Source organism: Boleophthalmus pectinirostris, unplaced genomic scaffold (genome assembly GCF_026225935.1).
Source record: "Boleophthalmus pectinirostris isolate CB_2022bp ecotype Guang Dong unplaced genomic scaffold, ASM2622593v1 HiC_scaffold_1, whole genome shotgun sequence".
Taxonomy (NCBI): domain Eukaryota; kingdom Metazoa; phylum Chordata; class Actinopteri; order Gobiiformes; family Gobiidae; genus Boleophthalmus; species Boleophthalmus pectinirostris.
The window spans coordinates 28138485-28164633 of NW_026570970.1; the positions used below are offsets into that span (position 1 = coordinate 28138485).

General features: G+C 37.6%; 1 protein-coding gene across 1 annotated transcript in view; it reads right to left on the reverse strand.

Annotated features, from left to right (window-relative positions):
• Positions 1-4981: 4981 nt before the first annotated feature.
• fn1a (fibronectin 1a) overlaps positions 4982-26149 on the reverse strand; it is a 40072-nt gene continuing 18904 nt past the window's right edge. The window contains exons 14-49 of the mRNA XM_020920361.2: positions 25937-26105; positions 25085-25270; positions 24265-24393; positions 24040-24129; positions 23704-23898; positions 22037-22315; positions 21449-21712; positions 21106-21200; positions 19322-19490; positions 19140-19226; positions 18550-18741; positions 17542-17814; positions 16439-16553; positions 16179-16255; positions 15993-16082; positions 15397-15663; positions 15077-15193; positions 14769-14933; positions 14355-14510; positions 13887-14000; positions 13331-13600; positions 12668-12879; positions 12464-12551; positions 11809-11991; positions 11527-11616; positions 10935-11126; positions 10503-10592; positions 10263-10368; positions 9825-10047; positions 9155-9325; positions 8623-8761; positions 7943-8113; positions 7194-7319; positions 6713-6819; positions 6442-6561; positions 4982-5878 (exon numbers count right to left, since the gene is read on the reverse strand). Of these exons, the coding sequence (XP_020776020.2) occupies positions 5807-5878; positions 6442-6561; positions 6713-6819; positions 7194-7319; positions 7943-8113; positions 8623-8761; positions 9155-9325; positions 9825-10047; positions 10263-10368; positions 10503-10592; positions 10935-11126; positions 11527-11616; positions 11809-11991; positions 12464-12551; positions 12668-12879; positions 13331-13600; positions 13887-14000; positions 14355-14510; positions 14769-14933; positions 15077-15193; positions 15397-15663; positions 15993-16082; positions 16179-16255; positions 16439-16553; positions 17542-17814; positions 18550-18741; positions 19140-19226; positions 19322-19490; positions 21106-21200; positions 21449-21712; positions 22037-22315; positions 23704-23898; positions 24040-24129; positions 24265-24393; positions 25085-25270; positions 25937-26105 (5589 nt within the window). The 3' untranslated portion in view covers positions 4982-5806. The remainder of the gene's footprint in view (positions 5879-6441; positions 6562-6712; positions 6820-7193; positions 7320-7942; positions 8114-8622; positions 8762-9154; positions 9326-9824; positions 10048-10262; positions 10369-10502; positions 10593-10934; positions 11127-11526; positions 11617-11808; positions 11992-12463; positions 12552-12667; positions 12880-13330; positions 13601-13886; positions 14001-14354; positions 14511-14768; positions 14934-15076; positions 15194-15396; positions 15664-15992; positions 16083-16178; positions 16256-16438; positions 16554-17541; positions 17815-18549; positions 18742-19139; positions 19227-19321; positions 19491-21105; positions 21201-21448; positions 21713-22036; positions 22316-23703; positions 23899-24039; positions 24130-24264; positions 24394-25084; positions 25271-25936; positions 26106-26149) is intronic.

Here is a 26149-nt window from a genome sequence, read left to right on the forward strand (position 1 = left end):
ACTACAACCCAAAACATGCTACATAGGTCTCCAGGAAGAACAGTTAATAGCCAAGGTCAGTTAAATACAATCAATCAATGAACCTACCCAGGAACTACAGGTGGAAATTAGTGCTACAACCTGGTACAATTAGTCCGGTTCCTTATATACTTTTGTGGGAATTTTTTGGGGATTTGCTAACCTATATATTTTTGGAAAGGTTATAGTATATGGAGTCAGAAAATCAATGTTTGCACTTGCCAACATGTCTTTATGGCGGCCATATTGGATTTAAAAAAAATGGCCGCCAAAAAACCCTTTTTGGAATATCTCAGCCTCTGAATAAGTTGAAATGTTGATTTTAACTGCTAAACCCACATTTTCAGGGTCAGGGAATCAAATGGTGCTAGTTACAAACCTGTAAGACCTACCCAAATTAACCCTTAGATGAATAAGTGGGTCAAAAATGACCCAGTTTGGTTGTTTTCTTGCAATTTCACTGTAATATTCACATGTAATACCCCATGTTCCTTTGTGTATGTTTTTTTTTTTATAATGATCCTGCTGAAATACATCAACAATATGGGTAAAACAAATTATAAACATCACATGCAGCTGGTCAGATAACTCAAAGAGTTTAAAAGTAGCTAACATAAAATTTGGATATTAGATGTAAACACACATTTAGACACAATATCATTACACAACTTTTTTATGAGACATTTTCTATACATCATCATTATCATCATCACTTTCATACAACCATAGACTGTATATATGAGTGGACAGATCTAACACTGTAGCCACCATGTGCCAAATAGGAAGTTCTCCAGGAGGCTCTTCCGGCTCCTTCTGACTCTGGCTCCAATGGACTTACATTAGGATCTTGTGGCTCCTCTCTCTATACCTGCTGCAGTGAGCCTCAAACATTTTGGTCTTAAAATGTTTGTGTTAACCCACGACACATGATCCTATTCATAATATAGAGTCTGGCTCCAGATTGGCTCCTGTAACCGTGAACATCACAAGCCTCATTTGAGTGGTACTGAACTCTGTGGGTCACACTCACTTAGTCCACTTCTTTTATACAGTCTATGCAACAACATGGCTTCGGAATCATCATCATTCTGGCACTGGCTGCTGCACTGACACATGTCGGTACAGGATAAACCTTTAGTTTCTGGTGTGCAGTTCTGCAGTCGCCTTTGTACTTGGCAGTGGTGAACCGTGGACCTGGACCCTGAGCCTTCATTAGGACCAACTGCTGCTATCATGACATCATTTATTTAAAGAAAACTAAATGAAGCAAATTGCGCATGCACTTATTGCATATATTTGCTTAATAAACATTAGCTACTGTTCAACAAGATGGATAGATCCACGGCTGTCCGGGCTCCGAGCTCTGGTCTGGCCGTGGGCTCTGAGCTCCAGTTCTTCCGTCATCCAAATAGGGGTGTCGCTTATATTTGCTATCACAGGGTATTCACAAGATGTTGTGGTATGTGTGTGTGTATATATATATATGTATATATATATATATATATATATATATATATATATATATATATATATATATATATATATATATATATATATATATATATATATACGGAATGTGGCTACGGCCAAATACCTGCAAAGAGTGAGGCAAGTCCTAAGAAGCCAGCTCAATGGCAAGAACAAGGTGCAGGCAATCAACAGCTCTGCCCTGCCAGTGATGAGATACCCTGCAGGAATCATAAGCTGGCCAAAGAAGGAGATACAGACTACAGATGTTAAGACACGAAAGCTCCTGACCATGCATGGAGGGTTCCATCCCAATGGCTTGAGAGGGTCTGAAGGACACACAGAGGCTCATTCTGGAGGTCAGGAGCAGGCCCTGGGCACTTGAGTAATAGAGGCCCAGATCTACCACACCAAACAAGAGCCACGGTGTAGACTGTGCAAAGAGGCTCCTGAGACAGTCCAGCACAGAACTGCAGGGTGTAAAATGCTGCAGGGAAAGCATACATGGAGCGACATAACCAAGTGGTGGGCATAGTGTACAGAAACATCTGTGCAGAGTACGGGCTGGAGACCCCAGGATCAAGGTGGGAAACACCTCCAAAGGTTGTGGAGAACGACCGAGCCAAGATCCTGTGGGACTTCCAGATACAGACTGACAGGATGGTGATGGATCAACCAGACATAGTAGTGGTGGATAAGAAACAGAGCAGAGCCGTGGTGGTGGACATCACAATACCAAGCGATGGTAATATCAGGAAAAAGGAACCGCCTGTCAATCTCACGTTCCGTCCTCCCCTCACTCATGAACAAGACCCCGAGATACTTGAACTCCTCCACTTGAGGCAGGGACTCTCCACCCACTCGGAGAGGGCAAGACGCCTTTTTCCGGTCGAGAACCATGGCCTCGGATTTGGAGGAGCTGATCTTCATACCAGCCGCTTCACACACAGGTCAAACTGCCCCAGTGCTGCAGGTCCTGGTTTGATGAAGACAACAGGACAACATCATCTGTGAACAGCAGAGATGATCCTGTGGTCCCCAAACTAGACTGTTCGGCCCCTGACTGCACCGAGAAATTCTGTTCATAAATACAATGAACAGAACCGGTGACAGTTGCGGCCCTGGTGGAGTCCAACAAGCACCGGGAATAGGTTTGACTTACTGCCGGCAATGAACACAGCTCCTGCTCCGGTCGTACAGGGACCGGACAGCCCTTAGCAAAGGGCCCCGGACCCCATACTCCCAGAGCACCCCCCACAGGACACCATGAGGGACACGGTCGAATGCCTTCTCCAGATCCACAAAGCACATGTGGACTGGTTGGGCAAACGCCCATGAACCCTCGAGTGCCTGATGGAGAGTATAGAGCTGGTCCAGTGTTCCACGACTGGGACGAAAACCACGGTTGGATTCTCCTCTCCAGTCCCTGGCACAGACTGGGGAGGCTGAGAAGTGTGACTCCCCTGTAGTTGGAACACACCCTCCGGTCCCCCTTCTTATACAGAGGGACCAACACCCCGGTCTGCCAGTCCAGAGGTATTGTCCCCGACCACCACACAATGTTGAAGAGGCGTGTCAGCCAAGACCCACAACATCCAGAGACTTAAGGTACTCAGGATGGATCTCATCCAGCCACGGGCTTTATATTATGAATAGGATTTTTTTGATGGACAAAATAGCAAAAAAAAAAAAAAAAAAAAAAAAAGCACTCAGAGAGCGCAGACCTCCGCCAAGGACTACCCCCATTTTTTATAGAAATTGCGATAAAATCAGTCTTCTGGATCAGATCCGGATCAGCCTTTGGAATATGAAAGAGGATCCCATTGTCCATCCCTGAGTCAAATTTCATGGGGTTTGGTCAATAATTAACCGAGATATTGAGAAACAAAATTTTTGGCCCCATTTACCACAATGTTAACTAAAATTTCAAAGTGATCCAGAATCCAGGATTTCTTCCGGATCACCCCCAAAATGAAATCAGTTCTTCCTTTTCATATTTCCAACAAATCCTGAAAATTTCATCAAAATCGGTCCATAACTTTTTGAGTTATGTTGCTAACAGACAAACAAACAAACAGACAAACGTCGGCAAAAACATAACCTACTTGGCGGAGGTAATCAGGATCATGTAGAGCGGGTTCATACAAACATTTTAAGACCAAAATGTCGAGGCTCACATCAGCAGGTACAGAGAGAGGAGCCACAAGATCCTAATGTAAGTCCATTGGAGCCAGAGTCAGAAGGAGCCGGAAGAGCCTCCTGGAGAACTTCCTATTTGGCACATGGTGGCTACAGTGTTAGATCTGTCCACATATATATATATATATATATATATATATATATATATATATATATATATATATATATATATATAGTCTATGGTTGTATGAAAGTGATGATGATAATGATGATGTATAGAAAATGTCTCATAAAAAAGTTGTGTAATGATATTGTGTCTAAATGTGTGTGTTTACATCCAATATCCAAATTTTATGTTAGCTACTTTTAAACTCTTTGAGTTATCTGACCAGCTGCATGTGATGTTTACAATTTGTTTTACCCATATTGATGTATTTCAGCAGGATAATAAAAAAAGAAAAAAAAAAGAAAAACATGTTTTTGGAGGAACATGGGGTATTACATGTGAATATTACAGTGAAAATGCAAGAAAACAACCAAACCGGGTCATTTTTGACCCACTTATTCATCTAAGGGTTAATGTGGGTAGGTCTTACAGGTTTGTAACTAGCACCATTTGATTCCCTGACCCTGAAAATGTGGGTTTAGCAGTTAAAATCAACATTTCAACTTATTCAGAGGCTGAGATATTCCAAAAAGGGTTTTTTGGCGGCCATTTTTTAAAAATCCAATATGGCCGCCATAAAGACATGTGGGCAAATGCAAACATTGATTTTCTGACTCCATATACTATAACCTTTCCAAAAATATATAGGTTAGCAAATCCCCAAAAACTTCCCACTAAGGTCAAAAAATGGCAATAAGGAACCGGACTAAATGCATTTCTCTCGTGTTAAGGTTAATGTGAAAATTGTGCGCTGTCCCTGTCTCATTAAATAAATAAATAAATAAATAAAAACTAGTTTGTAAGAATCTGGACACAGTTAGCTAAATGTCAAAGATCACGTTTTTTTTGTTGTTGTTGTTGTTGTTATTTTATTAAAGCTACTGCTATTCCATTACATTCCATTGATTGTGACTACACCTTCATGTGGTTCATGTAGCCTATTGCATTTAATTGGATGCAAGATTGCGCCCTCGTGTGGTTCATGAAGCCTATTGCATTTAATTGGATATAAGCAGCACCTTACTAGTTAGTTGAGTCAGAAAATTAGAAAAGAATACATGAATGAACACTAAAAACAATTAACTCTTCTAATTTATATTCTGCAAAATTAGAATCAACTGCCTCAGAGCTATTTTACCAATTAATTAGGCCTATTATCAATATGATGCTTGGTAAGCAACAACAACTGCATTTGGATTTTGTTCTGTTTATTAAAAAGTTTCAATCCACAGTAGTTCAGAGTTTGGCACCAACAATACAAAACAAGTTTAAAAAATAAAGTGTACACCCCAAATTAGCATTAAACAAATGCTGGATAAGCGGGATAAATAAAACAAAGAATAAAAGAAAACATACATTTCTTTTAAAACTCATGTAACGCATTTCCAAAACAATGAAAATATTTATACCAGTCTGTCTTTGGTCATCTTTGGTCTCATTGATTTTACAGACAATATTTTTTTAAACCAGCAGATGGCAGAAAAACAAATATACTGAAATGGTGAGGCACTGTAATACTAGTCTGTAATATTTAACACTAATTCCAAGGCATCAGTGCTTACTTTCTATAAAAAATACAACTGACAACATACAGATAAAGCCTATGTTAAGAAATTGGAGGGGGGAAAAAAATCACATAAAAATATTTCAAAATCTATTGCCAATCAAACAAAATGTATCACAAAAATATTCTATAGGCTAAATAGAGGGAAATATTATGCAAAGGTTTATTAATTTACATAGTGGTGTGTCATGAAACAAATGCAGTCTGTAGAAAGCAGCAAGTTTGTGCTCTTAGAAAATCATGTTTTAATTTTACAACATCTTGGCCAAGGCACAAGGCCAGAAAATGCATTTCAGAAGGCACAGGTTGGTGATAAGGCACTACATTATGTGAAAAGGGGAAAACCTTTATAAGGCAAAAGTAAGCTCCTATTTGAATAAAAGCACCATGAGTTTTCCTTCGTGAAGTGGTTTGGACAGTGTTGGGTGTTGTTAGTCTTCGTCATTGCTTCGTCACTTTTTGGATGGGCTCTGTGCGTCTGCGAGAAGCTCTGGTCTCAAACATTCAATCGGACAGTGGATGTTCTGCATAAACAAGGTAAGTATATGTTAATAATGACATACATATAAATGTATTTAATTATTTACTTATAAATAATAATTTCAAAGACAACTGTATATTGTGTTAGGCATCAATATATATCATTAAAGAACAGAATATTAGATTCTAGTAAGTAGTCCGTATGGCAAACATTAGATAATGAAAATGATGTAATAATGTTGTGCCGTTTATGTTTCATGTTTAGGATTAAATCACAGCACTGATAATGGGCATTTGAAATCATTTTAAAAGGTGCCCTACGTAACTTTTCTGGTGGAAGGTCACGCTTGTCACCACGGAGATGTTATTGCTATCTCAGGAATGTTCTACACTATTGCATTAAACATATTTATCTAAATGAAGACAAGCAGGTAGAGCCACTAGGTCAAGTTACAGGTCAGATCTGTGGAGAGGTGAGCCCGCACACAGTAAGAAATCATGTTTTTCAAGATATTTTGAGCTATAAAACACCTGTTTATATTAATGCTGAAGTTATATGCCTTATTGTGTAACATTCCAACTTAAATATGGATATTAATGCACTCACCAGTTTTCGTAGAGCGTTTTCTCTGTACCGGTCAAAGACATCTGTGTGAACAGGCTGAAGCAAATCAGCCTCTACTTCTGTGTTGACACCTGGTCTCCTGCAGTTCTCACAGCGCCATCCCTGCAAATGAACAATTATTCAGTATATTTAGTACATAAGTCTGCATTTAGACAAAAAACTCTGCTCAGATATCTAAGAGATTCAAGATGTGTGGTATGACTTAATATAGCTTCAACTTATTCTAAGATAGAATAATGTGAATGGGTCATACCTGCTGTCCTCCATAGCATGTGCATGTGCAGATGGCACCAAGATACTCCTTCTGCCACTGGTTTCCAACTTGGTACATCTTTCCATCATCGTAACACGTTGACTCATCTGGAAAATCATACAAATGCAAAGATTAATGATAAAAAAAATTACTTTGAAAATAACTTTTCTATTTTAGACAAGGGACAACATCACCAGAGGACAATGCACACAAATAATCCCCCACTAGCTAAACTGTTCATCCTCATCCAAGTAACAAGTCAGATAATTTACCATTGTCAGGTATTTTTACATTTTTAAATTATTCAAAATACATCTGCTAAAACAAGTGTCAGTGTGCTGAAGTGAAGGCTGCTTTCCTTCAAAGTTTTATAGACTCTTGCATTTTTAGTTTATGAGGAATGTAGTTGGAATCATTGCATTGCAGTTTTGACACGAGTACCAGTAATTAGCAGTAAGTATTAAAAATGTTCTGTACATACGTGGTTCACATTTGAATTCTCCTTTTCCATTGCCTAGACAAGTGCAGCTCATCATGTGTCCATTCTCTGCACGACGATCCCATTTCTCTCCAATACGGTAGTTATTTCCATTGTCATGACACCACTCTGAGGAAGTGAAAGACAGATAGATAGAAAGAAAGGGATAGATGCAAAAGACAGACATGACAGACACAGAAACACATAAAATACACCAGGGAGATCACAGGGGACAAGAGAAAGAGAAATGGTCATTGTTCATGTACAGTATATCCAAGGACATACAATTTTATTTACAGTACTGATATACAACCACAACAAACAGTGGACAATAATATATGTACACCAATCAAACTTTTGGGTAAATTAGTGAAAAGCTTTGTTACGCAATAAACATTAACATGGGCAGCTGAGTTTAATTTGCTTTTGATCAAACTCAGTTACAATGACTGTCCATGCTAATTTGTATATTAAGGCATTAAAATTGATTCAGGAATTTACAGTATCCATTTATATATTTAAACATCCCAATAATAAGCTAAAATTTATATATTTTTATTACTTCAATGTGCTGCCGAGATTAGTTTAGATATAAATTCAAACATTAAAACACTACAGTATAAGGTATTTCCAAATTATATTATCATAAAACTTTGCTTCTATAAATTCCATAATGTTAAAACCCCATAGAATTACAGTGTATCTAATTCTATGTTCTTTGCAAAGCATGCTGGGTAAGGGGTAATACTCACTTGAGGAGTCACATCTGAAGTGCCCACTGCCCAGGCCAATGCAGCGACACCACAGTTTGAAGCCTGTTTCGGACATGCGCTCCCACTCGGACCCCACCTCGTGATAGGTGTGGGTGAAGGTGTCATAGCACACGTCCTGAGGGGTGGTGGTCAGGGGGAGATCTCCAGGAACTGAGGGAATAAGAAGAAATATGAGTTAAGCAATGCAATAATCTCTGTTGCATTTTCATATGCCCTCTATTAACCTATTAGAAATGGTACAAATCCTGCATATAATCAGAAACAAATCAAGCATCAGTAGGGACGCTGTTTCTGCTGTGTTCCTTTTCAGATTTATTTTATTAATTGATTTGGAGATTAGTTTTATATTTTGAGATTTTTTTTTTTCAAACAACAACTGCAGACAAGTTCAATTTTTTATTTAGCCTCACCTTCCCATTGCCCAAGTTGCTACTGTACTCAAGTAACTAAATGAGGAATTGAACCTACACATTTAAAAACTCATATGGACCTATATGAGATTAAGCAGGTAATATTTGTTAGATGTAAACACTTTTCAAATATTTCCAAATCACTCTTTTTTTAACAAGGTATCATTAGTCATTTATTTACTGTTTGGTCACATTGAAAATTTCAGATATGTTTAGAAAAGTACAAGAGCATTAACATTAAAGTAGTACCTGCATTGCCAACGGTTACTACTTCCTCCAGGACCTTCTCTTTAGCTCCGCCCTTCATGGCTTCCACCACAACATTATAGGACGCTCCAGAGGTCAGACCAATCAGAGTAGCACTGTTTGAGGTACCAGGAAGTCGCATCTGGAAGAAAAAATATGGCATGAGAAAGGCAGCACGATTTAGGTTGTAATATCAAATTGTGACAAGCACCGCTATGGTGATTTCACAGTTCACAGTTTAGACACATAAACACGTTATTGACAAAAAGACTGAAAAAGGCCTACAAATTAACAAACTAATAAACTATAAAAGGATCACAAGTATTTCAGCACATTGTTTGAACAGATCTAAACTATGGTTAGCAGGTTTTTTTTGCAAAATAAGACAGAATTTATTAAAGGAAATTATGATACTCAAAAAACTGCAACCTTTGTGATTTGGTGATAGCGCCCATTCAAACTGAGATATTACTGAATCTTGAAATTGGAATATTGTTACATACTTTTAATTATTATGCACTAGCACATGTTTTACCTGGAAGCCCCTCTCCTCCAGGTGAGTGAGGGGGTTACAGGACACCTCATATTCGGTGGTGTGGGGGATGGGCTGCCAGGACAGGGTGGTGATGGTCTGAGCTTCTTGGGGAATTTCGGTTTCATTATCAGGGAATCCAAACGCAAGGCCGGGCAGTGGGCCGTCGCTCACCTAATGAAAAACAATGAACATTCATTTAAAATAATGTCAAACCAAATGTTACTGATATTTTACTACCATACTATATAAACTGAGTGATGAAGATCTGACTTGAGCAACTTCAAACAAAGTCAATTCATAATATAGAATAGAAAGTCATTATAGTAACCCCATCTACTGTGCTATTGCTTCTAGGGGACAGTACATTATAATAGGGGACAATAAATTATAATAAATAGATTGAATAATAACATTTTCTCCACATGAGATTTTGTGACAGGAAATCTTGACAAACCCCTTACTACTAAAATAAAATACATTAAAAAAGTTAATATACTGATTAAAAACTATAAAACACTATTAACAGCTAGTACTAACTGATACTCTCATAAGTTTTAAGGTATTTAAGGGAAACTACCGTAACACTATTTGCACCTTAAATATATGAATTCAGTAACTTCACAGTTGCAGTTATAAACCTATCAAGCCCATATTATAAAGGCTAACTTACCTTGACCAGTGGTACTCTGTTGCCATCAGGCCCAGGCATGGGGATATAGACGAGTGGCTCTCTGAATGTTGGTCTCTGTCCCTCTTTGGGCCCATTAAAAAGTCCATTAATTCCAGTGTTTGGTCCAAGACTCTGATACTCTGTGTAAATGTGCTGCCCCTGCTGGCCTGGCTGACTTTGTCCACTGGTGCCGGCCAAATGCACATGGTTGGAGTCAAAACTTCTGCAAGAATAAGAATAAATGTTGACTACACTTTAGTCTTGTAAAATATATCCATAGACAAAACAAAACATCACAAATATTTTAAAAAGATGTAATGCACTTACTATGCATAATTATACTAGTTAGTCAATATAATGTAGTCCCTAAACTAAATCCTACCTTTAGTTATCATTTTTACAACAATTTATAATGCATTTTATTTTCCTAACTCTTACAGTTTTTCGTTGAAGGTCTCTGGGACGTCCAGGATGTCACTGGTGGGTCGGTGAGGAACAGGAAGTTGAGGTAGTTCAGGAACAAGCACCTGATCTGGGGCAGGCTCTGATTGGATGACAAACAATCACATGATCAGTTTTAAAGAGATTTGATTTCAAGAAGATGTAAAAGAAAAGAAAAAAAAAAGAAGAGAAATAAAATAAAATTTGCAAAACTTTTGACAGGGATAATGTACTTACGGGTTTTGGCTTTGCCCTCAAGAGGTGAACTTCTCAAAGAATTCTGCAGAGCAACAATCTTGATGACGTAGGAAGTACCAGGTTTCAGCCCTATGGCGAAAGATTACAAAATGTACAAATTAATGAAAATGACTGATTTGTAATAATTTTATATTTCTATTGATGCTACAGTGAGAAGCTAAACTGCATTTTATTCATTTAATCGGACTATACCAAAAACTGTTCATTATCTGATTTCTAGAGTAATCAGATTGTTGAAATGTCTCCAGGTGTTTTTGATAATTTGATTTCTTTTGTGCATGTAAACACACCAAAAATCTGTTTATCTTTACTGGTCATGTAGATGTACCCACTCACAATAAACTGCATTTCACTATGATCACCCAGTTATTTGCTTTGTCAGTTGCTATTAGTTTCATAATGCAAACTCACCATTGATAGTGGCATAGCTCTGCCCCTCATGTGGGCGGGGGGTGAGTTCTCGGGGCAGTCCTCCGACCTCCTCGTAGGTCACATAGTACCCGGTGACCCCTGGACTCCGGGACGGCTCCCAGGTGAAGGAGATACTGGTGGGGTTCAAGGAGATGAAGCGAATGTCCGTGGGTGGGATCACAACTGGTTTAGCTGCACGAGAAAAGACAGTATTGCAATAAAAAAAACACTAAACACTAAATACTATTTTGTATTGTGTCAGTTTATTATACTCCATAATTATTTATGTAACTAAAATATAATATTTCTCATAGTGTATAGAAAATATATGTATCTTCAAAACATAAAAAGTCAAGTATGTGGATCCCATTCCTTAGAAAGACAGTTTGCTTTCCAATTTTTCTGTGAAATGTGTTGGACTGTGTATTTTGTGATATATCTAAAAGAATCCATGTAATCAAATGTTCAACTAATTTGATAAGATGATGATGATTATTTTTCAACATTTCAACCACTGTCCACTATTGGGTCCCCATTAAAGAGTTAGGAATCACAGTATAAGTAATAGGATACATAAAAAGTGCATTCTTACCTGTGGTGGCTGTCAGTGTTAGAGGAGCACTGCGTCCATTTCCTTTTAGTGTGTAGATGTTGATCTTGTAAGCCGTCCCAGGCTCAAGACCTGAAAGTGAGGGAATTCAAATAGTTAAATTAACAATTTTAACTCCATATTCTCCAATTCCTTAAAGAGACTAAATAATAATTACACAAGCAGGATATTCAGCAAATGAAACAAATGTAAATTATTTGTCTGGAATTTAGTTTTAAGGAAAAAGTAAGACTTATGCTAAATAGCTGATCTGTGTAGCCATACCAGTGATGCTGTATGACCGTGAGTCCGCTCCGATGGTCTTCTGGATGGGAGAAAACGAAGAAGTGGAGATTGGAGTGACCTCGATGAAGAATCCGGAGATGGTTTCTGTTTTGGAGCGCCAGGTCAGGGTGATGGCAGAGTCGTTAACATCAGAGATACGCAGACGACGGGGAGGGCTGATGTCTGGAGAAATAAAGCAAGTTAAAAATAGATACTATATTAGGGTTAACACAAGACAAGTAAATGCTATATGTTTATTTTTGCTATAATGCATTGTTATAAGAGCACTACATCAAGGTCTATAGTGTATCTAGAATTTTAAAAAAGTAGTTCAGCTTAAAAGTTTAATGCTGAAAAGTAACAATGCAAAAGACTGTACACATTTAAAAATGTTCAGTCAATTTATAAATTAAAAAATAATGTTAACTGGATTATTTCATACATTATTTTAGATCTGAGTATTTTGCAATAGTACAATTAGTATTGTAAGTTTTATGTTCTCATGTGCTACTTGAGCTTAGTGTTATGCTATTTCGAACACAGTTAGAACCAAAGTATCTGTATGCATGCTTTGTTAATCAAGTACCAATGAATATGCAAGATGTTGATTAAGAATATTTAGAATCTTTGGAACCAAATGATTGTAAAAACTCACTCTCCACAGTGGTGACCTCTCCTTGGACTGCTCGGCTGGTCAGGGAGTCTTTCAGAGCGTAAACATGGACATCATATGTAGTTGCGATCTATAATAATGACAAAAATAATGACACAAATTAGTATCATTAATATAATAAATGAACCACAGATTAGATTTGCTCATTCTTTAAGGTATAGTATAGTATAGTGTTTTCTTCCTTACCATGAGTCCAGAGATGTGAGCCTGTGTAGTATCGGGGGCTAGATTCAGCTCTTTGGTGGGTCCGTTCTTGTTTTTCGGGTTGACCACCACACGGTACCCGGTCAGTCTGGTCACTCCCCCGAGCCTGTTCTCCTGTCCTGTCCCAGACCAGCTAATGGTGAAAGAGGTGGGTCCCACTTGGGAGAACTGGAGGTTGGTGGGAGGAGAGATGGCTGTATAGGAGTAAAGAAATTATACATTTTTATTTTTTTTGTATTAATGATTTGAGCTGGACTACGACAGGTTTAAACTGGGGTCTAAAATTAATACCTAGCTATAATGGGACTAAACATAGAACCAACTAGAGTAGGATTAACTGATTTTACCAGTATTAAATCTAATCTAAACCAGGGTTAAAACAGCTCAGTTTGTTTTAATACATTACAAAAATAACTGTAACCAAAATGTCTAAAACCAATTTGAAACAGTAAGTAATGTAAAGACTAAAATAAAAACCAGGAAGAAAATTAGGACTAAACCATGAATAAACCAAGGACTAAATCAGGACAGAACTTTGAATAAACCAGTCCTATGATCAGGTGAAAAGTATACTCAGACTAAAACAGGACCAAAGTTGTTTACACTAAACTATAACATAAGTTGGACCATTTAAATTTCACATACGTGTAGCCTGCACTCCAATCACAGGTGTGCTCTCTGTATCATCATGCAACGCGATGACTTTGACTGTGTACTCAGTGCCGGGCTGAAGTCCATAGATGACAGCAGACTCAGCATCTCCTCTGGGGGCGGGGTACAGCTCTCTCTCCCCTTCCTCTGAACTGGCGTAAAGGATTCTATAGGAGGTGACAATGCCCTCCGGACTGTCCCAAGAGATGCGCAGGGAGGTGGAGTCCACATCGGAGAAGCTCAAATCTTTGGGACGATCAAGCTCTAAAAATACAAAAAAATATAATAGAAAGGGACAGTCACTAAATGACGCTTTCAGATAGCAACCAAAACGTCTTAATTTCAAAAACATTGTCCAGATTACTAAATAACAAATGTAAAATCTTCACTCTATAATTATTTGGTAGTTTTATTTGCTTATATGTGTTATTTAGGCGTCAAATAAATAGGATACTATAAACAGGGCCAGTGACTAAACTTTAATTCCAATCCCAATCCAACTACTTTGAACATTTTTGTAAATAATATAATACAGTTTAATTAAACTCACCAGTTAAAGCATTCACCACCACAGGGGAGCTTTCACCATCTTGTCCCAGGGCAGACACACTCACAACATACTCTGAAGAAGGCATCAGGCCATGGAAGGTAATCTCTGTTTGGTCTACAAAAAAAGACAACACAAGAAAATTGAGATGTGTATTTCAATTTAATAAATTGTTCAGGTCAGACATTATTTTCTTTTACAATTACCATCACACATAAAAATAGAAGAACAGACTTAAATTACAAAAAAACTAAATAAAGCTGTTGTTTCAGTTTTCCAAAAGTAGTCAAAAGTAGTGAAAATCAGATACTAATCAATACTAAATGGGGGATCACATAGATATAGGACCACATGATGGAAGTACTGTTATTTGATGTTGTTTATTTATTTTATTTTATTTTATTTATTTTTATCGAGTTTATTCCTTAGTATTGAAATCATGTTTGAAATTTTAGTATTGTGACAACCGACCTGGAGCAACCACTTCAGTAAAGCTGGGGCCTTGTCCGTTTCGTGGAACCCCTGTAACTCTGTATCCCTTGATGGGCCCCTGGGCTGGACTCCACCTGACTGTTACACTGTTGTCATTCACTTCCTTCACTTCCATGTCTGAGGGAGAGTCAACACCTACAAAATACAGTATCATACAACTATTAATATCAAATTGTACTACTTGTAATACTCAAATAGAAGTAAAGAATTGTCTAATAATTTCCATAGCAAACGTACAAAAAGAATAGTCACTACTGGTTTACAATTTAGCAAGTATAATTCAATAAAACATTACAAATAAAAAAGGGAGAACCAGTCTCAGTAGAGTAAGTACATATTTAGGCACACACAAGTTTCTTCATGTCAAGCGGAGGTTATTATTATTGCGTGTACCTGTTTTGTGCGTGACATAGATGGGAGTGGAGGAGGCGGGGCTGTCTCCTCTTCCTGTCACAGCGTACACAGTGATGGTGTAGTCAGTACCTGGGTTCAGATTACTGATGGTGGCCGTGGACTGAGAACCAGAAACAGTGAACTCTTTGGGGTTACTGTGGCCACCTGCAAAACAAAATACAATGTAAACAAGTTTGCTCTCTATGTACTGAGTTGGGCCATGTCTGATAATGGTTTAGTCAATTGAGTGCTGGGTGCATTTTATTCCTCGTTACAGTTATTTTGACGTTTTGTCAGAAAACCCTTACCAGTCTCTCCATGTGTGATCCTGTAGTACCGCACAGTGACAGGAGGGGCGTCCCAGCGCACAGTAATGCTTGTAGGAGTGGAATCCAAAACTGTCAGGTCTGTGGGAGCATCAGAAACTGCAGAGAAAGAGAGGAGATTGATATATTTGCCATATTTTATCTTGTTTCACAGAGGTTATTTAACATATCTGCATTTATTTCTAGTCAAAATACTGAGTTTAGTCATTATTTTCTATTACAATCTATTCAGATGATGCGCCTGTTGTAGAATTAAAATGTAAAATGGGGTACAAGACAACAAATTATTTACAAGTGCTTACTTGTCTTTTGCTTTCCACTAATAGGAATGCTCTCCCGTATTCCATTGACTGCAGTGATGTTGACGATGTATTCAGTGTCTGGGGCCAGTCCAGTGATGGTAAAGTGGTTTCGAGATGGGGGCAATCTCTCCTCCTTTGTGCGCCCTCCGGTGGACATTTGGTAGCGGATTCTGTAGCCTGTGATCCTGCTCTGAGGGGGCAGCCAATGGATGGTGAAGGAGGTGGTGTAGATCTCAGAGAAACGCAGACCCGCAGGGGAGTCCAAGGCTGAAGAGAGAAGTAACATGTAATTCAAGCAAAGTAAAACATTTGCATTTGATATTCAGACTGCTAAAACATATTTACTTTAGTTTCTACTTCTATAAATAATATATCTACTTTCTCATGGTAAATTGGCAACCGATGAAACATAAAAACAAGTAAACATTCCTTAAGTATACAAGTGGTACCATAAAATAAAAACGCCAAGATGTTATGCTTTCACAATTATAATTAAAACTGTAACATATTTCGTATTTATATCAATTTAAATAGAGTTTACAATTGCAAAATGGATTAGCTGATTTATTATAATTAATGTAGAATTCAAGCCTTACCTGTTTTCATGGTGCCGACAACAGGTGAGCTCTCTCTTTGCTCATAGACACACACCACACTGACCAGATACTCTGTGTTTGGCAGCAAATCTGTAGAAAACCACAAACACATAAAATAACATTATATACTCCTCATTCAGAGAAGCCAAATCAAGTAGACAGTGTTTTTTTAAGACTAGTACTTACGCTTCAGCACTACACTATTCTCATCACCCCCAACACTGGTCTCTGTGTTGTCATCTTCATCGTCAATGGGGTGATACCTTGAAACAAAGAATTAAAGGTATATTTATTGAGCATAGTTATCTAAAATAGTTAGAAAATAAAATGAAAGAAAATTATGATATTATCTAAACTAACCAAGTAAGCTAACAAAATTAAATTCAAATAAAAAAAAAAAATACCATAATACAATTGAAAAATATATATTATAAACCCGACCATACCTGATCAAGTAGCTATTGATGTCTGCACTATTTGGCACATGAGGAGCAACCCATGAGACGTGAATTGTATTTGGTCCAGATTGTCCAAAAGTCAAATCAGTCGGAGCTGGTACAGCTATAGAAAAAATATCAAAACATTGATTAAAATTGCAATTTAATATAATAAAATTAAATCTAAATAGTAAATTAGTTTCTGAATGTATCAGATGAACCTTCATGTAGCTAACTCATAAGAAAGAGGATGTATTATTTGTCAGATAAGATTTATGTTTTAAGTTTTATTGTCATCTTTACAAGTAGGGAACAAGCAGAGAATACACCAGGGAGAAAAATGAGCCTTGCTATGATAAAACGCTCGAACTAAAACCAGATGTTGCACACGTGGAGACACACAGAACTAAATGGTTAAACCGACAACGCAGCATGACGGACAATTACAACAACAAGCTTAATGGGCAGTGATTAAGAGATCAGCTCAGAGTTAATATGGAGCAGATTTGATTATGTAACCTATAAGGGCTTTCTCACACAGCTAGTTATTAAGGAAATCAAATTGTAAAAGTACTTAAGGGATAATACTTTCTTTACTTAAAATGGGGTTTGAAGGATTACGCTTTGTTTCCACCATGTAGCCTTTTCCTCACTCTAAAAGTTCAAAACTTCATTGTAGTAATAAATGTTTTCAACATGATTTTTATTATCTATTATTTACAACATATTTATGTGTTATGTTAAGTGTTGAAAATGCACTAATATCATATATATATATATATATATATATACACACATATATATACATACATACATTGTGGACATCATAATTTAGTCATTGTCTAACTGTACATAGTAGCATGTCTTATAATGTTTAATGTGAGATAATGTATCTTCTTGAACTGTTGAATTGTTTATAAACTACAAAATACTCACTTAGCATTTATTTTGCTGAATAAAATACTCTCCTAAATTTCTTAAGTTTTTATTTTATCTATTTATTGCATTTAGTTTTATTGCATTTAGTCAATACTCAACCCACCATTTTTCAGAAAATATAATATTTGCATTATCATTTAAATATATAAACAATGTAAACTAGTGTTACTTACATGTATGTTGAGTCAGCGTTGTGGGCTCACTCTCTCCGTGCTCAGTCATAGTGATCACACTGATGTCATAGTCAATACCAGGCTCCAGTCCATAGACCGTGTAAAAGCCAGTACTGGGCTGAACCATATCCTCAAATATGGGCACACTCTCTCCAGCTGCTACCACTGTAATTTTATAACCAGTGATAGCTGTAGTGTTGTGAGGGGACCAGCGCAGGCTAATGGTCGTATCCCCAACATCATCAAAAGTCAGGTCTGTCAACTGTGGGATTTCTGGTTAGGGGTAAAAATGACAAAACATACAGAAAAAGTAGAGAAAGAGGAGGAGACGCAAGAGTTAGAATGAGCATTAAAACTTCCAGTAGCATGCAACAATATGCCACACTATTGGAAGAACGAATGCCTTCCCCAGTACATAAAATCAATTAGTCAGTCAATAGATTACAACCATTGATGACTATAAACATATATATCTAGGGTAGCATTAGCTTAGCACTCTAGCCCATTGATTCTCAAATGGTTCCAGTTTCAAGGTTAATCAACATATTTTTGTATTTCACTTTTAATTTCATTATTTATTTATTTATTTATTTATTTATTTATTTATTTATTTATTGGTTACTACAACCTTAAATACATGGTTGCATTTAGCCCATTTCCCAAGGTTAAAACTCGGTCCACCATTTGAAAATCACAAATGTATAATCCTACTTTTGTTGTGTATAAAATGTTAACACAACAAAGAAAGTTGTTACTAAAATAAATACTGAAAGTTAGTTAGCTGTGGTTTAGACTTCAATGTATGTTATTCAAATTGACAATTATATAACCCTTTATACTTACCAAACATAATTCTTATAATAACTCCAAACTAAACTGATGCCCACAAAGGAATAATTTATAGCTTACCTCTTCAAAAAACACTACTTTCCTAGACTGACTTCATTTTATTTTACAGTTCCTACTGTCAAAGTGTTTACAATCCCATAGACATGTTCTGTGACTCACCGGGCGTAACAGTGGTGTAGATGGGGGTGCTCTCCATATCGCCTTTCACAGTGACCACGCTGATGTTGTACTCGATGCCTGGACTGAGGTTATCCAAAGTGCATGAAGTCTGCCCAGCCTTAACAAACTCCTCTATGCTGTTTCCCTGCTGGCTGTTTGTGGGAGTGCACATCACTCTGTAGCCGGTTATGTCTTTGAGCAGAGTTAAAAATAATAAAATCGGTAAAATTAATAGTTAATAAATAACATTTTCTACTGTGCACTTTGGTTGTGCAAAAATACTTTCATATATTAGTTCAAGTTTTCTTAACCATTTTGCTCAGTGTCACTGAGTGAAATGATGAAATGTTTTGAAATGACCTTTTATACCTCACCAAATCGGTGAGGTATAAAAGGTCTATTAGGTACATGTTGTTCTGATATGGGAATTTCTTTAATTCATTCTTTCCTAGAAAATAAAAATAAAAATTTGCTGCATCTATCCACAAACCTGAAGACAATTTCAAACAAAAGGTGCACACTATTTGATATTTGATATGAAAGATGAATCTATCTTGTTGCGATAGTGTTTTGTTAAATGTAGTCCATACCTGGTGCATCAGTGCTGGTCCATTGCACAGTGACCTCTCCTGACCCTGGATTAGACTTCAGGTTCAAATCAGTGGGGGGAGACAGAGCTGAAGATAAAAACACTAACAGTATCAGTATTGGGTAAAATATAATGATATGTGCATTAAAAATATTTTAGTAGTATAAACTTATTTGTTCTTACGTGTAACCACTCTTTTTGTGATGGGGGTGCCTTGTTCCTGTCCGTTTAATACTGGCTGAACGCTGTAGGTGTACTCCACTCCAGGGGTCAGACCGGAAATGTAGATACTTCCTGAGTCAGAGGTCACGTCCCGTGGAGCCTCTCCTCCCTGACTGGGGCGCACCGTCAACTGAAGTATGAAAGTGCAACAAACATTTAGACAGGAGAGAGGGAGAGAGGGAAAGAGAGAGGGAGGTGTAAGGATGTGTATGGAGGGTGTTGAAGGAGAAAGGAAAGATACTGAGAGAGAGAAGCGGGAAAACGTGAGGTAGGAAAATAAAGCGAAAGTAATGGAGGGATGGAAGGAGGAAGGGGGGAGAAAGAAATTAAGAAAAATAAAAAGTGGTAGAAAGGGAAGAAGAAAGAGGGAAATAAAAGAAATAGAGAAGAATGGATGTAGGGAGAGAAAGAGGCATGGAGTGGACAGAGAAAAAGATGGAGAAAGACAGGGAAGTTTACAAAACAGGTGTGAGAGATAAGCAGAGAGAAAGAGAGAAAGGGAAATGAGAAGACAGTGGGAGGTGAGAGACCCGTGATAAGGTTAGAGATCACAATGGGGGAGTAAACGAGAGAAAGGAGGGAGAAGAGAGATAGAGGGTGTAGAAAGGGAGGGATGGAGGAAAAAGAAAAAGGGAGAAATAGGAGAAAAGGTAGAGGGAAGAGAGGCAGAGCCATAGAATGAGAGAGGAATGAGATTGCTTAGGGTGCAAAAGGTAAAGATCAAAGGTCAAAGTTTTCCCAGGAACATGAGGAAATCCAGAACATTCCCATCGTCAGTGCGACATATTCTATCCAATCAGAACTGAGGACTAAAGATTTCATGGTACTCTACAGCGAAGGGGCCTTTTACTCAAACAAGACAGCTAAGCTAAAACTGTTGACTAAACCTCTCAACTATGAAGCTAGGCAAATGTAACTAGGCTTTTTTTTTTAAAAACGTGTTACTCTTACTTATACAAATATACTTACAGCCTTCTCCATGTTAACTATTATTTTACACATGTTTCCAGTGTCTGTGTAACCCCTCAGTCATCCCAGTAGGTTCCATCACAAAAGAAAATGAAACTAGACAGAAATTTTGGGAGTGAAGACATTTCACCAATATTCCAAGCATTTCAAGCAGCTTCTTCAGTTCTAGCCATATATTTGTATATATATATCTGAATGTAGGAGCTAATACACCCTTGTTGTTTACAGTGGGGAGTATCTGTTATTAGTTAAGGCCATTGAGCTATACCCTAAGGTGTAAACTAACCCTGACTCATACTTTGCTTGATCCTTCAAGCTCCTAATGGGTGATCTTGTTCTACTCAAAATGTACTACTGTTAGATTTACTGTGTTATTAAGTGCCTAAGTCATGCCTAAGAATTTTCAGTGATATTTTGTCCCGCTCCCACTTGCCCAGTCCTGCAAGATGGGGACATTCGCTTTCATAAGCTCTATTAAACACAAAGAAGCGGAAAGGAACTGTCTAAAATGTGGCCGAGAATAGACCACTTACGCAAATTTAGGCTGCTTAAAATGTTTGTATTAATGCCAAATAAAATATCCATCACAAATTATGCATGATAGACAAACATTCATCATTTGTATATTTTACTTTACACTATATTTAGTTTGAAGGACTGCAGTTTACCATCCCACCCACCCGCTCCCGAGTAGTGTGTAGTAGTAGTGTAGTTTTGTGTCGGGTCCCATGGGTTCTGCAGGAGGCCCACGGGACTGCAGGGTTCTAATGTAGTACCTTGTATCCGATGCGTGGAATAGGAGTCCAGGAGACAACGATGGAGGTGTCAGTTACATCTGTGTTGAACTGAGGGGCGTTACCCATTGGAGGAGCTACAAACACACAGCACAAATGCATTAACTTTCATATTCGACATCATGGCAATATAGACTCAAGTCCATATGAATCATTTTATTTTCATTTTATAATATCCTACAATACAGCAAAGTATAAGGCATTTCAGTTTGTTAATGTATGGTTGCAGTCAAGTTTCTTTCAGTATAACCTAAATTAATTACATACTTCTTAGATTTAAGCATAATGCACAGCAAATAAATAAATATGAGTAAATAGCACTCACTGGTGGTAAAGACAGCAGACTCTCCCTCACTCAGAGTATTATCTATCTCTGAGTGCAGTGTGGCCGTGTACTCTGTATCTGGCTTCAGGTTGAGCAGGGTGTACTGGGTGAGGCGAGCTGGGAGTTTGAGCTGTTTGGGAGTGGAACCTTCGACCGTGAGGAACAAGCGGTACCCGGTGACTTTGGCTCGAGGTGCGTACCACAGAATCACAGCACTGTCCTCTGTGACGTTCATGAAGTGGATGTCTGTCGGGGCATCTGGCTCTAAACATTAAAAAAATGCAGTTAGAAATGGAAGAGATTTTGATTAAATAGTATTTTAGCATATTTTAGGCATAGGTGGGTAGTACACAGTTACATTTACTTGAGAAACCTTTTAATGAAATTGTACCTCTTCTTTCAGATGCCATACTTTTGTACAGTGTAGCAATACTTTGACTTAATTTAGTTTATTCAGTTCATGTATGCATTCCAGACAGCTGCTCTTAAAATTGGTCTTAAAAGTAGTACTTTTTACTAAATACATTTCTTTTACAGGTTTGGCTACTCTACCTCCTCTGGTCCTAGATCTTTAGCGTTTGTACTTACTGGTCAGCTGCTCTCCAACCAGGGGCACACTCTCCTCTCCATTGTTGATAGAGTAGACGTTGAAGCGATAGTTCGTTCCTGGTTCAAGGTGAGTGACTTCGATGTAGGAGTTTTGGCTCACAGGGAGGGTCATCTCTGTTTGGGGGGTCCCAGACTCATCCACAGGGACAACGGTCACCCTGTACCCAGAAACATCCACAGCTGGGCCTGTCCAGGTCAGAACTATTTTCTTATCGGACACCTCGAAGAACTGCAGGTCAGTAGGAGATTCTACTTCATCTGAAAGAAATAAGAGAATTATATGATCAAAGTCTTCCTATATTGATTCCCCACATCTCCATTAAATAAAAACTGTAATAACAATGGTACTGAATGAGAATTGCTTTGTTAATTACTAAAAACAATGACTGATTTGATACTAACAGGTACTGGAAAAGCTGAATACATTTTTGCTGCTAATAGAAATATTTTATAACGGATGCAAATTTTCAAAGCTTTAATAAATACTTATTATTTTTACCAGATAATGGTGAATTGATTTTTCCGAACCAAATAAAAATGTCATTTATTGGTGTATCTTAAAAATGTGGTTTTATCTAATTGTTCATTACCCATAGTTAGCACTCTATGCATAAACATTGCAAAACTAAAAATCACAAGACAACCTGCTTTGAATTCTGGTTCATTAAATGACAAACTTCAAAGGAATATCACTCCAATGACAACATATTTAACACCAGCACAATTTTACTAAAACTACTTGATAGATCCTTTGACAGTCTGGAATAATCACTATAATTTTGTTCCATAAACTGACAACATTTGCAACCCATTTTAGTTCAAATGTATTGTCTCCAGAATACAGTGAATCCCACATCTTCAATCACCAGCCCTGGTTTCTGTTTATTATCAAGTCTGTAGACGGTCATTAGCCAGTGGCAGCAACAACAAACTCCTGTCTCTCCAAAGATGGCTCCAATCTGCTCTAAACTGGGTCAGAAGTCCTGGTTCCCTCTCCCACTGTCCAAACAAATGCACCTAAATTTGTAGCATGTGTTGGGCCCAGGAGCGAGATGGACCTGGCAGACTGTTTAAGTTTTACATAAAGTCCAACGGAGCAGCTGTGAACTCAATGACTTCACTTTTCCATCCTCCAGTATCTTCTCCTATTCAGAGCCAAACTGTAGACATCTCAACCAAGCCAAGAATGATGTACAAGTTCCCCTGTTTGTAATACTTAATTTCATCACTAATAATTTTTTTGTGACCCAGTTTTGAAGAAGAATTGATGGTACATAAATTTTAGTATTTTCAGTAAGTAAGTAAGTAAGTAAGTAAGACTCCCATTAACTCATAAAATATTATTATGCTGTAGCCAAATACTAAATTATTTTTTAAATTCCTAACATTTTACACTGAATATCTTATCATTGCACTACATTACACTACAGGGTTTTTTTTAAGTAAAAATATGAAAAAAGAAAAATAACTACAATTTCACAATGTCACAATTCAATTTAATTCAATGATGTGTCTATTAAAAGTCACCATTCCTTAAACAATTATATATAAATAAACACTTTATGTATGCTTGTAGAAATTAACAAATTAACATATTTTAATAATAATAATAATAATTTCACCTTTCTCTGATTGATTTTTTTTACCTGGCTGTGGTTCTCCGGCCGTGTTGACCTGTACAAACACAGGCTCGCTCTCCAGACTGCCCTCCACGGCGTAGATACTGATGTTGTACAGCAGACCGGGTCGAAGGTCACTTAGGGTGACAGAGGTCACTGTGTCAGAGAGGGTCAGCTCTGTGCTCTCTCCCTCCACTGAAGGGGTGTACACAACCCGGTAACCTATGGAGATGAGCCAATGTCATTGTTTTAATATGTTTTTCTATATGAACTAAACTACATGAGAGCTGATGTGGCAGAGTTTTAATACAATAAATACAGTTATTCTTTCATTTTTAATTCACAATTATTGAGATAACATACCAGTGATAGGAGCAAGAGGCTTATCCCAGCTGATGACGATAGAGGTCTCTCCAACTTCGTCAACTTCATGGTCAACAGGAGCATCAGGAGCTACAGAAATATGATTTCAAAGATGTTTAATCGTGTTTAATTACGATTTACGGACTGAAGTAGCCTATAGGTACAAAAATATGTCAAAAAGATTACATAATACAAATATAAATGAACAACAGTGTGTCCATTAACCTGTAGTTTGTGAAGTGGTGAGGATGAGGTTGTCTTCTCCTCCGTCAGTGACTTCATAGACATTGACAGTGTATTTCCTCCCAGGCAGAAGCTCATTGATGTTCACTGATGTGGCTGTACGTGGCAGTTCTGATACGGAAAGACAAAATTACAATATAAGACAATTGACTATATATAGCCAAAATTGTTATTATAGTCAACAAAAATAAAACGGGACCAATGCAAGACTACACCCAATAGTGACTAGAGGAAACTAAGGCTAAATCTGGACTAAACCAAGACGACAACAGAGCTAAGTTAGAACTAAACCAAGACTAAAAGAACACTAAACAACAGGGCAGGTGTTTTAAAGGTGCACTATGTATTTTTATCTAGAGGAGGGTCCATCACCTGTTTGTCTCCATGGAGATGTTAGTGCTTAATGTTATAGCGTTACAGTACACTTATTTATCTCTAGGAAAACAAGCAGGTGACAGTCACATCAACAGGACAAGTGACAAGTGAGATCATGGAGAGGAGACCCTAATCAGGAAGGCTTTTTTTCCAAGGCCTTTTTGAGCAGTGAAACATGTGTATTTGATTAAATGCAAATTCTGTTTAATGTCATACTGCAGAAGATTCCAGGCAAAACAATTAAATCCCCATGGAGACAAGCAGGTGGCAGAAACCCCACTACAAAAGTTACATACCTTTAACTTTTTTCTGACAATAAAATGCACTATGTTCTTTCTTATATTCATAGTACTTATGCAACACATCGTGGCACTATGATATGCCTTAGGATTCTACTAATTGAAAGCATGTGTCACAACAGCCTTACCTAACACGATTGGCTGCCCAGTGCCTTGTCCCTGTTCATTGAGCTCATATTCCACTCTGAACCCAGAAACTGTGTCAGAGGCAGAGACCCAAGAGATGACGAAACTGCTGGAGGTAATTTCAGTGACGGACTCCAAAATATCCACAACTGGAGGAGGAGGGGAGGTCTCTCCATGAGATGTGGCCACTAAACGGGCAAAAATACAAAAAGGAAAATAAATATAGTGAACAGATACTTCCTGTCTCTGAGAACAGGACACTCGAGGGAGAATAGCTCATATAACGCATGGGGAGGGCTATGTAATATATACTGGGTAGGAAGTTGCTACAGATGGGTCATGCTGTTTTATGTAGTTGTTGAAACAATTAAATCAACTTGCAAGTGATGTTCAAATAATCAAACTACTTAGAATGGAAAGTTTTACATTGAAAACAGTTAAATAAGAAAGCAAACACTATTTTATCCTATTGGAGTACAGTTCCAAATTGCTTTAAAACTGCTATAACATATTTGGTTTTACTTGCTGTTTAATGTTGCCAGTTCAAATTAAAATGCATTAGATCATAATTATAGTTTTAAAACATCCAAAAATGAGGCCAATGAGGTAAGTGCAATTTTCTTAACCCTTTATACCCCTAAATAATGTCATGAAATTTGAAGTTTTGTACTGAAATCAGAAAACCACTTGAAACTAGAATTCAAGATTGCTATCCTGAATTCCAGTACATTGAATTCATAAATGAAAAAAATTTGACTGAAAAAAAAATAATTTAAACACATGTACCCCCATACCTTCTTCTGACAGCCATTAAAATAAATTACACTATGAAATAATGATTATCAGACACTCACATGACCCGTAGGTGGTGGTGAAGTCGAATCGTGTGACCTCACGCCGTCCGAATCGAAGCACGCTGATCAGCTGACCCTCGTACGTTACTCCAGGCTTCAGACCAGAGATGGTGTATGAGTTCAGATGGCCCGGGATGATCACCTCCCTCCATGGGTTGGGGCTGTTTTTCTATAAAAAAAATATTACAGACGGGAAATTAAAGGCAAACTGAT